This window comes from Monodelphis domestica, chromosome 1 (assembly GCF_027887165.1).
Source record: "Monodelphis domestica isolate mMonDom1 chromosome 1, mMonDom1.pri, whole genome shotgun sequence".
NCBI lineage: Eukaryota > Metazoa > Chordata > Mammalia > Didelphimorphia > Didelphidae > Monodelphis > Monodelphis domestica.
Genome location: NC_077227.1, coordinates 308,431,071 through 308,447,885, shown reverse-complemented (window position 1 = coordinate 308,447,885; position 16,815 = coordinate 308,431,071). Strand labels below are relative to the sequence as shown.

The 16,815-nt window shown below is 35.8% G+C and overlaps 1 protein-coding gene across 2 annotated transcripts in view; it reads left to right on the top strand.

The window, feature by feature from the left end:
* Positions 1-1,213: 1,213 nt before the first annotated feature.
* DDX46 (DEAD-box helicase 46) overlaps positions 1,214-16,815 on the top strand; it is a 54,343-nt gene continuing 38,741 nt past the window's right edge. For both annotated transcript variants that reach the window (XM_056811105.1, XM_016427841.2), the window contains exons 1-3: positions 1,214-1,419; positions 11,424-11,612; positions 14,966-15,106. In XM_056811105.1, the coding sequence (XP_056667083.1) occupies positions 1,403-1,419; positions 11,424-11,612; positions 14,966-15,106 (347 nt within the window). In that variant the 5' untranslated portion in view covers positions 1,214-1,402. The remainder of the gene's footprint in view (positions 1,420-11,423; positions 11,613-14,965; positions 15,107-16,815) is intronic.

Sequence of the window (16,815 nt, the reverse complement as noted above, 5' to 3'; positions counted from 1 at the left end):
TAAGGGGAGCAGAGCTAAGATGGCAGCAGAGTAGCAGGAGCCTTCTGAATATCCTTCCCACCAATCATTGCAAAGTGTCACAAAAGGACAGAAATCAAGATGGGAAGAATGAATTGTAGGGGGAGGGAAAGAAAATGAATCACGTAAACATGGAAAAATATAAAAAAAAATAAATAGGGGAGGCAAGAAAGGTGATGTATGAAAACATGACATATAAATATAAAAATTCATTGTAGCTGACATTTATCAAGATTCTGCTACAATCCTGTTCAGTGCTTGGGAGAAAAAAAATGTTAAATATATTTAGATGTTCAAGGGCAAATGGCTTCATCTCAGCCTCAATCTCAGCCTGAATCTCTAAAATGGAAATGAAAAATTTCATATTATCTCACAGGGATGTTGTGAAGAAAGCACTTTGTAAATCTTAAGATACTACAAAATGTAAATTATTTATTGCTACTGCTAATAATAAGTAACAAGTTCAAGACTGTAATTTCTTAGCATGGGGAATTATTTTTTTAATTGAAAAATTTTATTTAATTAATTAATTTAGAGTATTTTCCCATGATTACATGATTCAAGTTCTTTCCCTTCTCCACCCCCCAACCCCCAGCCAACTTGCAATTCCACTGGGTTTTACTTGTGTCATTGATCAAGACCTATTTCCATATTATTGATAATTGCATTAGGGTGATCGTTTAGTCTACATCCCCAATCATATTGGGAATTCTTATTGTGTGAATTCCCTCCACTGATGCAGAATGGCAGCTCTCTTTTATTTTAAGCCTTTTTTTCTGGAGGAAAAAAGGGGGACTTGCTTTGGGCATTGGGAACTGACTTGCTCACGGTCACACAGTATGCTTATTTATTTATTAAAATTAAATTTTACTCATTTTTCAATTGTAAATATTAATTTTTCCTCTTTCTGATTAAAAGGAAAAACAACAAATAAGCATAGTCAAGCAAAACAAATTCTCATTACTGACCATGTCCAAAAATGTGTATCTTGTTTTGCATATTTGTCCATCACCAATTAAAAAAACCAAACCCTTACCTTTTGTCTTAGAATCGATACTGAATATCTGTAAAGACTAGACAACTGGGGTTAAGTGATAGTTTCTAGCCGACCTCCCCCTCTCTCGGCAGAACTTTGGCTCAGGGTGCCCGGGAGGCCTCCGCTCGCTAGGGGGAAGCAGTGAGGTTGCGGCGGCGCCCTCCCGCGCTCGCCACTCCCGGTGGGCTCCCGCTCCAGCCGCTGGTACTTCCGGTCATCGTTGGCCCGCGTTATAATGGCTGCTGCCTCTGTTTAGCACTGTGTCTCGTATCTCCGTCTGAGCGATCCCATATTCCGGAAAACAGAGAAACCGTGGCCTATCCGCCCGCCTACCCTCGACGCGGCGCCATGGGCCGGGAATCACGGTGAGTTGAAGGACTTAAGGTGGTCGCAGGGAACCCTATTCGAGGGGAAAGTGAAGGCGGAGGCATGAGGGGCTTTCAGGGCACTGCGAGGCCCGGGGTCCGAGGCGGCCGCGGGGCCGCTTTGCCCCGAGTGTAAGACGGGCCCTACAACCTCCAAAGAGCGGGGCATCGCCCGCGGCCCGCGCCTCTTCCCGGGCTCAGCTCACCTGGGCGCCCTGGAGTGATTCCTTCTCGCTGGCGGAAGGCCTTGTTAATCTTTATTGTCAACTGCTGGAAGTTATAGAAACCTCAAGGCTGCTTAGCCTTGAATCCTTTGCTCCAGAAAAGCACCCCAACCCCTTACACTCTTGCTTTTGGCTTCCCATCCACTTTTCTTATTTTGCCGTAGATTATGCCTTGCTTTGGGCCCTCTAGATTAATGTATTTAAGGGCCCAAATCGACCGTTTTCGTTTTTATAACTACTACTTCCAGGCCAATGCTCTCCCGTGAGTCACTTGAATTGAAAAGCCATACCAACTATAAGGGAATCATTTTCCGAACTGGACTTTATGTTACTGGTATTTGTATGCATACTTTGTTTGGCCACCTTGGGGCCTGAAGACATATGATACTTATTAAATGAATGATTCAAATTATTTCAGGAAAAATTTACTAAAGGTGTGCAAGGCACCATGCTTCCAATAATGAAAATCAACACAGTTTTTACACCCTAAAAGAGATTGAGCCCCCAGTTCTGGAGTTGGTAGGACTTGGTTTCAAATCTGGCCTCATGCTTCTGACCCTGGGCAAGTCACATAGCCCTAGTTTGCCTAGCCCTTTCCCTTCAGAGTTATTACTAAAACAGACCGTAAGGGTTAAAAAAAATTGTTTCATTAAGATTGAACTGCCCATGTCACATTATGGGTTTTCTCTAATGTTCTCTAATAAAGAAGAATCATTAAACTTCAGTGACAACAACAAAGAATGAGTGTGTGCCATCTAAAGAGATGTCCAGTGGTGATGTTTGGTAGGGTAAGCTTTACTCAGGATTGGTTTTCCCTTTGCTTTCTGATCCCAACTTTTCAAATATCTGAGAGATAAGAAAATTTCTTGATCAGAATGATTAGATCCTGTCAAAAACTTTAGGTTAGATTTAGATTGGTGATTCTAAAAGTAAAGATAATTATGCTTGTTTTCTAGCCTAAATGGAAAGGACTTGTATATCTATAGGAACTGTAGGGAACTATTTAGTTCCTTTGGATGTCATGTCTTTATGACAAGTAGTGATTCTTATTCTTATCCTTATCTGGCTTTAATTTTAGTTAAAACACAGTAAATCATCTTTATAATACAGTACAGTAGTCTTTATGTAGTCAAGTTAAATATATATATAAAGAAAAAGTTGACATACTAAAAAAATAGGTGCTACCTTCTTCATTTTAGATGCATATCCTCCCTAGGCCCATTTAATTAATATGGATTTTAAGTGGCTTACAACATTAGATGTGATATAAAATAGAACAGTTAGAATAAAAATAAAACCAGTCAGGAAAATTGGAGAAATACATGTTTTTAAGCATCTGAAATTAATTGATGACATCAGCTGGGTGTTTAATTTAATCAAAATCACTTAAATCTAAAGCAAAAGAGGAATCCTAGCACCTCTGCTTGTAATGGACTAGATGCACTGAGACCCCCTGGATCCTTACCATTGGGAAAGGAAATGGCCATTGATAGTATTCTTTCAGATGTTATAACACTCTAAGACCATGTTCTCTGCATGCCAATGTAACCTGAATGTCATCTTAAACTGAATATGGCCTCCCCCATACTTCTTCATTTCTGTAAATGACATTGCTATACTGTCATTGACCCAGATTTGTCATCTTGATGTCACCTTTGACTCTTCCTGCAACCCTACAATCCTATCATTTGCCAAATCTGGTAAGTCCTATCTTTTCAACATCCCTTGGGCTTCTTTTTCTCTCCACTCACATTCTCTCTGCTAGGTCAGGTTTTATGACCTCTCATATGTCCTATTGTAGTTACCTCCTAACCTCTCCATACTCCTCATAGCTGACAAACTAATAGTAGTAAAACACAGATCAGACCTTGTCATCCCCTTACTCAGAAATTTTCAGTGGTTTCCCATTGCTTTGAGGAAAAATATAGTCCTCACTTTTATATTTAAAGCCTTGCAAAAGGCTTCTTTCTACCTTCCCAGATTTATTTTAAGGCATTCTTCTCTACAGTACCATCTGTTCATTATAGTCAAAATAACCTGCTAACTTTTCCCTGTATATTCCATTTCACTTCTTGTCTTTGTATATAAGTGGGCCTCTTGGTTTCCCAACTTGCCTTGTAGAATCCCTAACTTCCTTCAAAGAGGCTCAGGTGATACCTTCTACATGAGACAGTTCCTCATTCCCTTTAGTTCTTAGCACTCTGTCTTGAAAATACTTAGTTTATATTTTGTGCTTATTTGTGTCCATGTTCTAACTTTGCTTTCTTCCATATCCATCTAAAACTTCTTGAGGGAAGGCCATTTCATTTTTTCTCTTTGTATCTCCAGGTCCTAGCATAGTGCTGGGATTATATTATAATAGTGTTTAATAAATGCTTGTTCATTGATTAGTATTAATGCTATGCACATAGTAAGTGCTCAGTGAAATTACTATATGTAGGAGCTGCCTGCAGTTCCTACTTAATATCTTTGTGGGCGGAGAATGGAGACTGAGGGAAAATGGATGAAGGGATTATAGAGAGAGAAAGAGCCTAACTAAGGAACAAAGAGTCAGAGACAAAGAGTTAAAGCATATGGAATCCAGTGAGCTCCTCTGATAGTATTCTCTGAGCTTCACATGTTCCCAAACTTTTATTGAAGAATCTAGGAATGTGGAGTGCAAGGTAACTAATGAAAATGTGACATGGCATATGATTTAACATTGGCTCAATTAACAACCACATAATCATAGAGGAGGGGGTTAGTCATACATGTGACTTGGTATGGAATGTGGTCTAACAAGGTGGGAGCTAGGACCCTGTGGCAAATAATGCCCTGTTCAGGAATTCTTTTTTCCTTTGGACTGAAGATTTGGAAATACAATAATCAAGAAGTAACAGGACCATGAGTCTGGTATATAAACACAAGATACAATATCAATACATCAATAATACTTTCAAGATGCTAATATACCTGGTATGCTACACTATAAATGAATGTTCTATCCCACCACTAGTCAATGAAGGAAAGAGCAGGAGTAAGAAAATCCACTTTTAAAAAAATAAATGTTCTCTCTCATTTTTCCAGAGAGTCATCCCTTATATCAAATAATAAGAGGAGAGATAGGGAAGGGGTTCATTAAAACTAATCAACATGGAGAAGCTAGGTGTCTCATGAATAGAATGCCAGTCCTGGAGTCAGGAGGACCTTGGTTCAAATTTGGTCTCAGACACTTCCTAGCCCTATGGCCCTGGGTAAGTCATTTAGCCCTATTTGCATAGCCCTTCCCCCTCTGTCTTAAAGTTACTTAGAAAGTAAGAATTTACCTCAAACAAAAACCTAACCAACATATGGGGGTGTTTCATGCCCATAGTCTGCCATTTCTCCCCCCTCAAAAAAAAAAACCCAACAAAAAACATTCCTTCTTATATATTGGCAATAAAATTCCCCAAAACTTCTTAGGCTTTCTTCTCTCCCTTATAATGATAATCATTGTAATAGACATTCACATAGTACTTTGAAGTTTTCAATGTGCTTTACATACATTATCTCATTGTAATCTTAATATGACTTTTTTTTATCATTTATTTATTTTAAAGATATTTTTCTATGTTTACATGATTTAATTTGTTTTCCTACCCTCTTTGCTCCCCCCTCCCAGAGCTGACAAGCAATTGCATTGGGTTGTACAAATGTTATCACTTTATACCTATTTCCATATTATTCATTTTTGCTATAGAGCAATTTTTTAAAGCCTAAACCCCAAATCACAATTCCCATATATACATGTGATAAATGATGTCATATATTTTGCTTTTGCATTTCTACTCCTGTAGGTTCTTTCTTTCAATGTGGATAGCATTCTTTTACATAAGTCCTTCAGGAGTGTCCTGGCTTGTTGCATTGCTATTAGTAGCAAAACCCATTAAAATGGATTTTTCCACAGTGTTTTACTTTTTGTATACAATGGTCTTCTGGTTCTGCTCATTTCATTCTGCATCAGTTCATTGAGGTTCTCCCAGTTCATAAAGGAAGCCTTCATATCATCAATCCTTACAGCACAATAAATTCCATCACCATCCTATATCACAGATTGTTCAGCCATTCCCCAATTGAGGGATACCCCCTCATTTTCCAATTTTTTTGCCACCACAAAGAATGTGGCTATGAATATTTTTGTACATATATTTTTCCTTATTATCTCTTTGGGATACAAACCCAGCATGGTATTGCTGGATCAAAGGATATGTATTCTTTTAAAGTCCTTTGGGCATAATTCCAAGTCACCTTTCAGAATGGCTAGATTAATTCATAACTCCACCAGTAATGCATTAGTGTCCCGATTTTGCCACAACCCCTCCAACATCTATTATTTTCCTTTACTGTCATATTGGCCAATCTGCTGGATGTGAGGGGGTACCTTTTTATTTGCATTTCTCTAATTATGAGAGATTTAGAACATTTTCATGTACTTATTCATGGTTTTGATTTCTTTATCTGAAAACTGCCTATTCATATCCCTTGACCACTTGTCAATTGGGGAATGGTTTGATCTTTTTAAAGATAACTGACTTAGCTCCTTATAAATTTGAGAATTGAGACCTTTGTCAGAGGTTTTTGTTATAAACCCCCCCCCCCCAATTTGTTGCTTCCCTTCTAATTTTGGTTGCATTGGTTTTGTTTGTACAGAAACTTTTAAATTTAATATAATCAAAATTATTCATTTTATATTTTGTAGTGTTTTCTATCTTCTATTTGGTCTTAAATTCCTTCCTTTCCCATAAATCTGACAGATAAACTATTCTGTGTTCACCTAATTTGTTTATATTTTCCCTCTTTATATTTAAATCATTTACCCACTCTGAGTTAATCTTGGTGTAGGGTATAAGATGTTGATCTAAACCTAATTTCTCCCATACTGTTTTCCATATCTCCCAGCAGTTTTTGTCAAATAGTGGGTTCTTGCTCCCAAAGCCTGGGATCTTTGGGTTCATCAAACACTATTTTGCTACTGTCATTTACCGCAAGTCTATTCCATTGATCCACCCTTCTATCTCTATGCCAGTACCATATCGTTTTGATGATCACTGCTTTATAGTATAGTTTGAGACCTGGTAAAGCTAGGCCTCCATCCTTCACATTTTTTCTCATTATTTCCCTTGATATTCTTGATCCTTTGTTCTTCCAGATGAACTTTGTAATAATTTTTTCTAATTCTATAAAAAGTATTTTGGTAGTTTGATAGATATAGCACTGAATAAATAAATTAATTTAGCCAGGATTGTCATTTTTATTATATTAACTCATCCTACCTATGAGCAATTGATGTTTTTCCAGTTGTTTAGATCTAGTTTTATTTGTGTGAAGAGTGTTTTGTAGTTTTATTCATATAATTACTGAATTTGTCTTGGCAAGTGGATTCTCAGTTATTTTATCTTTTCTGGAGTTAATTTTAAATAGAGTTTCTCTTTCTAACTCTTGCTGCTGGGTTTTGTTGGAAACACATAGGAATGCTGATAATTTATGTGGGTTTATTATGACTTTGTTTTAGAAGTATTATCATCCCCATGTTATTGGGGATCTCAGAGACAGTAATTATATTGTTATTTTTAAAAATATGTTGATTTTTAAGTATATGAATTTCAGTGGAAGTTATTGGACCTGGTTCTTAGTTTGGTGTCAAACAGGTAGGATGATTAACTGTAGTTGGTTTTATGTATTAGCCATGCAAAGGAATTTATGTAGGTTTCATGATTTTATATATAATTTATATGTAATATATGTATGTAATATAATATAAACTCTTACCCTCCATCTTAGAATTGGTACTAAGTAACAGTTCTAAGGCAAAAGAGTAGTAAGGGTTAGATAATTGATGTTAAGTGACTTGCCTAGAGTCATAGACCTAGGAAGTGTCGGAGGTCAAATTTGAACTTTGGACATCCTGACTCCAGGCCCTGCTCTCAATCCACTGTGCCACCTAGCTGCCCCTCATGACCATATTTTTAAGACCATGAGTTATTTGCAAATTGTTAAGCTGTGTATAATAAAATGTATTTTCTTCTAGTCTTACAGATTTGTAAACTTCTCCCTCACTCCATAGAACCAATTCAGTTGCCAAATCTTGTGTTTTCTACCTCTCCAACATCTCCCATATCTGACCGTTTCTCTCTGTTCATACAGCTACTTCCTTAACTCAGGTTCTTATCACTTTTTGCTTGGACTATAGCAATGATCCCCTAATTGGTTTCCTTATTTCACATCTCTTCCTATTCCAATCTGTCTTCCACACAGCTGCCAAATAGATTTTTCCTTGAGTGCTAATTTGATCATATCTTTTTCCTATTTGATGAACTCCTTATTGCCTCTAGAATAAGATATAATACCAGGGCCTTAAGGAACCCTTCACAACCTGGTTCCCCTGACCTATCTAGCTAGATTCATTATGCATTATTTTCCACCTTCTTTGGTCCAACCAACCTTTTCTCTGTTCCTCATACCCAGGAGAGCATCTCCTGCCTCTGTAGGCCTTTTATACTGACTGTCCTTCATTCCTGGAATTTCCTTTTTTTCACCTCTACCTCTTAGAAGCCTTCACTTCCTTCAAGACTCAGTTCAAAGAACAACTTTCTCACACAAAGCCTTTCTTGATTTCTGCAACTGCTAATATTCAGTCTCTCTTTTAGTACTTTGTATTTAGCTGTCTCATTTATTCTGTATGTACTTTTTTTACTTCATGAGAAATAACAACAGAAATAACTGACTAATTTCATTTTAAAATTTAATTAGTGTAAACTAATTGTCACAATGAAGTGATGGAGGCATGGAAAATGTCTCAGATCTTGCTAAAAGCTCAAAAAAGTGACTGAGAACTTCATAACTATTGACCTATATTACTACTCTCCAATCTATGCAAAATCTTTATATGAACTGTCTGTATACAAATCGAGGGCATAATTAATGAGGATATTAGTGAATTTTCATGTGATATTAACATAGGCCATTCTTTCCAATTCACATTTAACTAAAAGATGTAAAGAATATGAGATCCTATTGTATTCATTGTTTGTTGATTACAAAATGTATATCTTGTAGAAAACATCACCTTACAGATTGTTTTTAACAATATATTTCCCATTGTAAAAGCCAGCTTCTCTACTTATCTCTAAATTAATATAATTTCTAATTTCTTAAGAGTAATACATTATTACTCTTTATTATTATAATTGCTTAATTTTTAATATCATCCTTATACCATCCATATATCAAACTCATCCATACTCCTTGGAAAGTATAGCAACATAGATATTTTTAATGACTTTATGATAATAAGAGAGGAATAGGCAGGGAAACATAAGATCAGTCATGGAATTCGCCACTGTGATGAAAAAGAGCCAGTGCAGAATCCTTGTTGGAAAGATATTTCTGTGGATGATGAGGACCTTTAGGTGTTACAGTTTGCAGAAAATATGTTAATTATGCCAACCCCCAGAACAATATAGAAAATTTAACCTTCTGAATGAGATCTGTACTCAAAGAAGTTTAGTCTGTCCATCCATATAGGAAAGACTAAGGTACATTAAGAATATCTATTGCCCAGATTTCAACATGCATCTATTTATACAGCCTATAGAGATTATCCAAAGGTGACTGGGCCTAGAGTTGAACAGGAGGAGTAGATTAGTCTATGTGTTGCTTTTACTGACTTTTATAATATGGATATTATATGATGTTCCTATATGATAAAAAAAATGGAACACCACCACTGTAAACATACATTTTACACAAAAGGCAATGGAGTGTGAACCAGCTACAACATTTTAATCTCTCCAGGCTACCTTTCTACTTCATCATTCAACTGAAACTGTTCTGTTCAGAGTTGTCAGTCTCTTTTAAAATTCTGAACTTGACAGACACTGAAAAAGATGAGCATTTCCATGAACAAAGTAAAATATAAAAAGAGCTTTATAAATGAAAGTGTGAATCTAACATTTGGCTCTTCTTTTAAAATATATGATTAAATCAGCATATTATTTTCAAAGTTGATTTGCTTCTCTATTTACTATTAACCTACCTTAGGTCCGCCAGACTGCCCTCCAGTCCTGGGATTCTCTTTTTCGCAACTTCTGCCTCTTCGAATCCCTGGCTTCCTTCAACACTCAGCTCAGTTAATACTTTTTGTAGAATTAAAAAAAAAAATTTTTTTTTTGTTCTAGCTTGCAGAGCCTTTCCCACTAATTTTTTTTTAAACCCTTACATGTCTTAGAATCAATACTATGTCTTGAATCCAAGGTAGAGAACAGTAAGGGCTAGGCTATAGGGGTTAAGTGAATTCCCCAGGTAGGAACTGCCTGAGGTCAGATTTGGACACCAGGACCTCCTATCTCTAGGCCTGGCTATCAATCTACTGAACCACCTAGCTGCCGCCTTCTTCTTATGTTATTGTTTATCTGCTCTATGTAATAATAATAGTCTCATATGTTCCAATTCATTTACATGTCATTCCCCTATTAGAATATAAGCTCCTTGAGAGTAGAGGCTGTCATTGCTTTTCTTTATATCCCTTAGTATGGTATCTTGCGTTTTAAAAAGGGGTTGTTAACTGAGTAAAGAGAATCAAGGAATTATATGGACGTATCATGAATTTAGAATGAAGGCCGACAATTAGATGTTTCAAGTTCCTGTACCCTTATAACATGAGGGGGAAAAAGCAGAAGGCCTCCAATATGCTAGAGGGACTCCTCCATGGCAAACTTTCTATAAAATTAACACAAGTTGGAATGGGTATTGATAGTTTGAAATCTATTGGTGGGAATTCTCTTGTCATTGAAACTGTAACAATTTGTATACGTGGTATACTTTGTCTTCTCCAATAGAAAGTAAACTCCTTAAAAGCAAAAATTGTTTCATTTTTGCCTTTATATTACCTTCAACTGGTACAACTTAGGAAAGATGGATAAAAGTACTAAAGTATAATGAGTATTAAAAGATGAGTAAATAAATTGATTTTGGAATGGAAAGAACCTTAGAGATCATTTTTACCAACCCCTTCATTTTTAAAGAATAGAAACTATGCCTAGAGAGATTGAGACCTGTCAGATATCACATAGTAGCATAGACCAAGTCTCCTGACTTCTATTCCAGTGAACTTTTCTTTAAAAAACTTTTTAATATTTGTCATTTGTTTCTGACTCTCTTTCTCTTTTCCTCTTCTTGGTGAGCCATCCCTTGTAACAAAGATTTTAAAAGAAAGATTTAAAAACAATTAAAACTCAACTAACCACAGAAACAAGCCTGACAATATTTAATGATCTGCAGATATCTTTTTAACTCTGCATAGAAGGAAGGCAGTACTTTTTCCTATCTCTTTTACTAAACAGTCATTATAACGACATATTTTTATTCTTTCAGTTATATTGCTGTAGTCTTTGTGTTATTTTATTTTCATAAAAATAATTTTTATTATAAACATATCTAAAGAAAGTTAAAGCTTGATTTATCCAAACAAAAGCAAAAAACAAAAGTTTGTAATCTGTTTATAAAATAATATGGACTATTACTACCACTTTCTGTTAATTTAATACTATTAAGAACTGTTTAGGTTGTATAAATTCTATTAGATCGTTTCCCTCCCAATATGATATTCTCTCTACTTGCTTACATGATAATCAGTTGTTAATATGTTCATTCTCTTGTCCCCATTCCTTTAAAATTAATGTAAAAAAAGGTAGTCTTTTTAATCGTATACTTTTTTGTTTTGATTTTGATAAATGTAATTATTATGTATTGTCAAAACTGTAGGCACTATAGGAAACGATCTGCATCCCGGGGTCGATCTGGAAGCCGCTCTAGGAGTCGTTCTCCATCTGATAAAAGAACTAAACGTGGAGATGATAGACGTTCAAGAAGCAGAGACCGAGATAGAAGGCGAGAAAGATCAAGAAGTAGGGATAAAAGAAGGTCTCGATCTCGAGACAGAAAACGCCTAAGGTTAGTGGTGATATTTCAAAAAGGATGTGATAAACTAAAGTTAAGTGGCACCTATTCTATGGATATAGAGATTGGACCTTTTCATTGTTTGATATAGGGAATTCCCAAGTATGGAAACTGTCTATAAGGGCAGACCCATACCTTCCCTATAATTTATAAGTTACTTTGAGAGTTGTCTGGAGCACAGAGTACTTATCCAAAGGTGAGATTTGAACCTACATCTTCTTGGACTTCAATTAGGCAAGGAGTTTACCAGCTCAAAATCTCTTTATGTATTCTGTTATTTGGAGATTCTTTTAGAAATCTGGAAATTCTATAAGAATATCTTATAAAGATATTCTTTCTTTCTTTCTTTAAATTTAAATAGATTATTTAGAGTGTTTTTCTATGGTTATAAGACTCATGTTCTTTCCCTCCCCTACCCCACCCCCTTCTCATATAAAGACATTCTTTAAATTCTTAGTTCCTATTTTTAGCTAAGAAACTCTTAGATATTTAAGTCTTTTTAGTTCCTCACATAGAGATGAATCTCACCAGAAAGATAATAGCACAAACTTTCCAGCCACCTGGCTGTGAAGTTCAATAGCTAGAGCTTGCCAACTTCCCTTACCTAAGAGAGTTCCTGTTTATAGATCAATAAGGAGCAGGTCTCTACCCTCCATCTCACAAAAGCCAGCCCACTGAGATGCCTTGAGGTCTGGGAAGTAAATTACTTTTATCTTGGAGTCTAGCTGACCTTTGAAGCCTGAGGTTTCATATAGAACTAAGAATGGTTTCATATAGAACTTCCCACAATTCAAAATTAATTTTCTTTATTTCCCCTTATGATTCATTGGGAGACATACTCTTTCCCCCTGTGAATCATTCCAGATACTATATCTATACATTTCAAGATTGGCTCACCAGGATACATAAGGACCTTAAGGTCCTGTACATTTCATGAAGGGTCTAACTATGATGCTTGGATGTTTCTTAATATGATGTGAAAATTGGTTGATAAGTACATTGACACATAGCCCCATTAGGGGGCACTCCCCCTTTTGGCACAAGGATCTTACAAATAAAATAAAATAATGGCACATAGGAATGATCATATCCATGATAGAGATATGTAACACAAGCTCCACTGTTCCATTCTATCCAAGGACTCAAGAGTCTCATGATGTAGCCATCTGATTTCTGGGGACATTTTCTATTACTGTCATCTTCCCCTTAGGCCTTTTTGAATCATGCTTGGCTCTCAGAGCAGTGTCTCTTGACAGATTTTCTTTTTCTGGTCTGTAATTGGTAACATCTTTCCCTAAAATTGCTTGGAAAATAAATCAATACAATTTAATACAATCACTAAAAATTTGAATTGCCAATAACTAGGTTATATGGTGAGAACTAATTCAAACCTCAGGATTCTGAATTTATGAACATATAGGGTAACTTTAGAGTTAGATTCTCTTGTTTAATAAAAAATGATAAATACCTGTTTCTATAACTTAGCATCAGAACATGCTCAAAATAGATAATTTTTAAATGAATCTTCAGATGTGGTTCCCAAACCCCTGGTGCACCAGAGTCCCTGCACCCCCTAAACTATCCCCCACCTCTACTAATATAACTGTTTTAACAAACATTCACTCAGTCTCTTAGTAAATTACATTGTAATGTGATTTATTGAGTAAATCCACATTGTTATCTAATTGTTATCTCTTATCTAAGAGTCTACCAATTCAGGTCTTTCTCAGCAACTTGGTTTTAATCAGATTTAACTCAATTCTTGAAACAGTTTTTTGTTACTATATAGGGGTCCTCCTGGAACATGGAGAATATGAATAATTTGGCTTTGTAATATCAATTTGAACATCTCTTTCTATTGGAAGAAAAGTGAGGTCACTATTATAGTTCATTTTCCTATAGGCACGACATTCTATCTAGTAGATATTAAAATGTTATATAGGTATGAGTTATTAGCATAATTAATAATAGCTAATCACTGACATTTATATAGTATTTATTCTGTGCCAGGCACTATGCTAAACATTTTACAATTATTATCTCATTTGATTCTCACAATAAGTGTTAAGAACAATTATTATCCACCTTTTATAAATGAGGAAACTTAAGTCAAACAGGTAATAGTGATTTGCCTAAGATCACATAGCTAGTAAATTTCTGAGATCAAATTTGAATTCAAGTCTTCCAGACTCAGTGCTCTATCCATTGTTTCAGTTAGCAGCCGCCATGCTACCTGTTTTTATCAAAGGTTATACTCATTAAATGCTGAGAAATACAATGATATTGATATTTGTACAGCTTTGTTTTGCTTAAAATCTGCAAATAATAATTTTTTTTTTGTTAACCACCCTATCATTTATTTTATACCCTTGCTCTGCAAGCCTGTTTCTAGGCTTCTCAATTTTTTTTTTCCCAGAAAGATCAACATGACCTGGGTGTCTGGAGCCAATTTAATTTTCCGACTGGATCATATTGTTATTTCCCTTCCTGTATTTTCCAAAATCTATTCCTTGTCTTTCCCTTCTCTTGTCATTGACTTGCCATAGCATCCCTTCCTTAATTCTCCTTAACATTAGAACTATAAATAGCATAATAATAGTATGCTACTTTTATAGAAACTTCTTGATGGTAATTAAAAAACATTTTCTTGACTAGTTGCTTAAAAGATAAAATAATATGTTAGCTTTTCACTTGCTCCATTCTTATTTAGTTGATTGGCATTGAAGCTATCATTTTTATTCATGACACTCAAATGATGTTTATTAAAGGGAAGACAAAGGGACTAGATCTGTGATTTCATTGGTGTAGGGAATTCCTGGATGAATAAGCTCCCTTGACCAATGCAAGTTTTTCCTGATTTTAAACCTGATTTTAAAGAGTTGTTTAGAGCACTGTAAGCTTAAATAATTGACCCAAATAGGATGTGTCAATGACAGCAAACAGTCAGCAAGCTTTTATTAATTACTATCTACCAGACCCTGTGCTAAGGTCTCAGGATACAAAGGCAAAACAAAACAAAAAGGCAGACTTTGCTTTCAAAGTGCTCACATTCTAATTGGGGGAGACTGCATGCAAAAGTGTGAATCAGTAAGCATTTTTTAAGGACCTACTCAGTACCAGGCAGTGTACTAAGCAAATGGAGATAAAGAGAAAGGCAAAAGGTCGTTCCTTCCCTGAAGGTCCTCACAATTGAATGAACCCAGGCTTGCTTCAAGGTCGGCTTTCTCCATTTTGTTTAAGCTTTTTCTTGGTTATTATGAGTTGAACATAATTGGGGAAAAGCGATTTGAAGTAACCACAGGTTTCAAATGACATGCCGCTAAATTGATGATTTTTTCCTTTCTTAGACGGTCAAGAAGTAGAGAGAGAGAGAGAAGCAGAGAGCGGAGACGATCTCGAAGTCGAGACAGGAGACGGTCAAGAAGCAGAAGCCGAGGAAGAAGATCCCGATCCTCTAGTCCTGGCAAAAATAAGAAAGCAGAGAATAGGTAATATTCTTATCCATAGCATCATTCTAGCATAGGACCAGGTCATTTTTCTCATTTCTTAAAAAAAAAAATTCTACTCTTTTAACATTTTGTTTTGCCTTCTATCAATAAAGCATGAACATTAAAAAGATATGAATAAGAACACAAGAGAGAAAATACAAAAAGACCAAATAAGCAAAATAAAAACAAAAAAATGATTATATACATAATAATAATCTTTTCCCTTGTTTGGTCACTTGTTAAACCAAACATTTGAACAAAGTCAGCATATGTATCTAACATGAATTTTATTGTACTTATTTACATAATTTTATTCAGTGTGCATATTTTTAAATCTTTTTTGCTGTCATCTTGTATCTTTCCATATTTCTTTTAAATCTTTTTTTTTTTAATAGACAATGAGGGTCAAGTGACTTGCCCAGGGTCACCCAGCTGGGAAGTGTCTGAGGCCAGATTTGAACAACTAGGACGTCTCGTCTCTAGGTCTGGCTCTCAATCCACTGAGCTACCCAGCTGCCCCCTTTTCTATGAATTCTTAATGTTTGTTTTCTTAGATAATTTTTATTATATTCATGTTATAATTTTTCAACTGTTTTCCTAATCACTGCATACATAATTTGTTTTTAGCTTTTTGCCATAACATATACTACTACTTGGCATATTTTTCTACAGATTTTCCCCTATCTCAGTAGAGTTTAAACCAAATAATGGAATTTCAGGGTTACAGGGTGTGAACATTTTCTTTTTTCTTTTTAAGCCCTTACCTTTCACCTTAGAATCAACACTCTATGGGTTCCAAGGCAGAAGAGTGATAAAGGCTAGGCAATGGGAGTTAAGTGATTTGCCCAGAGTCACAAAGCTAGGAGGTATCTGAGGCCAGATTTGAACCTAGGACCTTCCTTCTCTAGGCCTTGCTCTCAATCCACCTAACTGCCTCCTATGAACATTTCTATGACATTTGTTAGATGTTTGTTGTTTTCCAAAATGATTGAACCAAAAACTATTAGCATTTTATTTTTCCGTAATAATGCTAAGCCTCCAAAAGAATAAGTTCCTTTTCTTAAAAAGTGTTAATGCCCAAGGAACCAAGCAAGTTGTCGAATGTACCATTTCCATTTAACAATTGGAAAATCCTATCTTGGATCATTTAGGAGTAGAAGTCCAGAGTAGGAAATTCTGGACAAAGGGCACTGATGTTGCTTTGAGGTGGTTACAGCTCCAGAAACTAATAGTAGTTTGGTTAGCCATCCGTAGTTACTACCAAAGACTTTACTCAGTCTGGTCATTAATGGACCCAAACTCCCAAAAACATAGGCCCCGCTAAAAAGAGGCAAACTTGTGAGTAACTTGATAAATGGGAGTAATTAGGATCCCCAGGAGGAGAATATGCGTTCCCCCAAATTCAAGGAGACCCAACAACCTCTGGCCTTCCCTTTTAGACTGGTGAAGAAAGTGTTAATAGCCCTTCTTCCACTTTAATTATGGGTTCATTTTGATTTTGACCTGCTGATTTAACACCAAATGTGATTCAGAGCCAACTTGGGCTGGTCTGGAATTTCTGGTTTTGATTTAAAATAAGATGAGACTTTTCAGTATCATGCAACACTTAACAAAAAAGAGATTTACTTAGCATTAGCATGGAAAAGATATTCAGCAAGGGTATAAGCAGTATCATGTGAACAAAACCTCCCTTGTCCCTCTAGAAACAT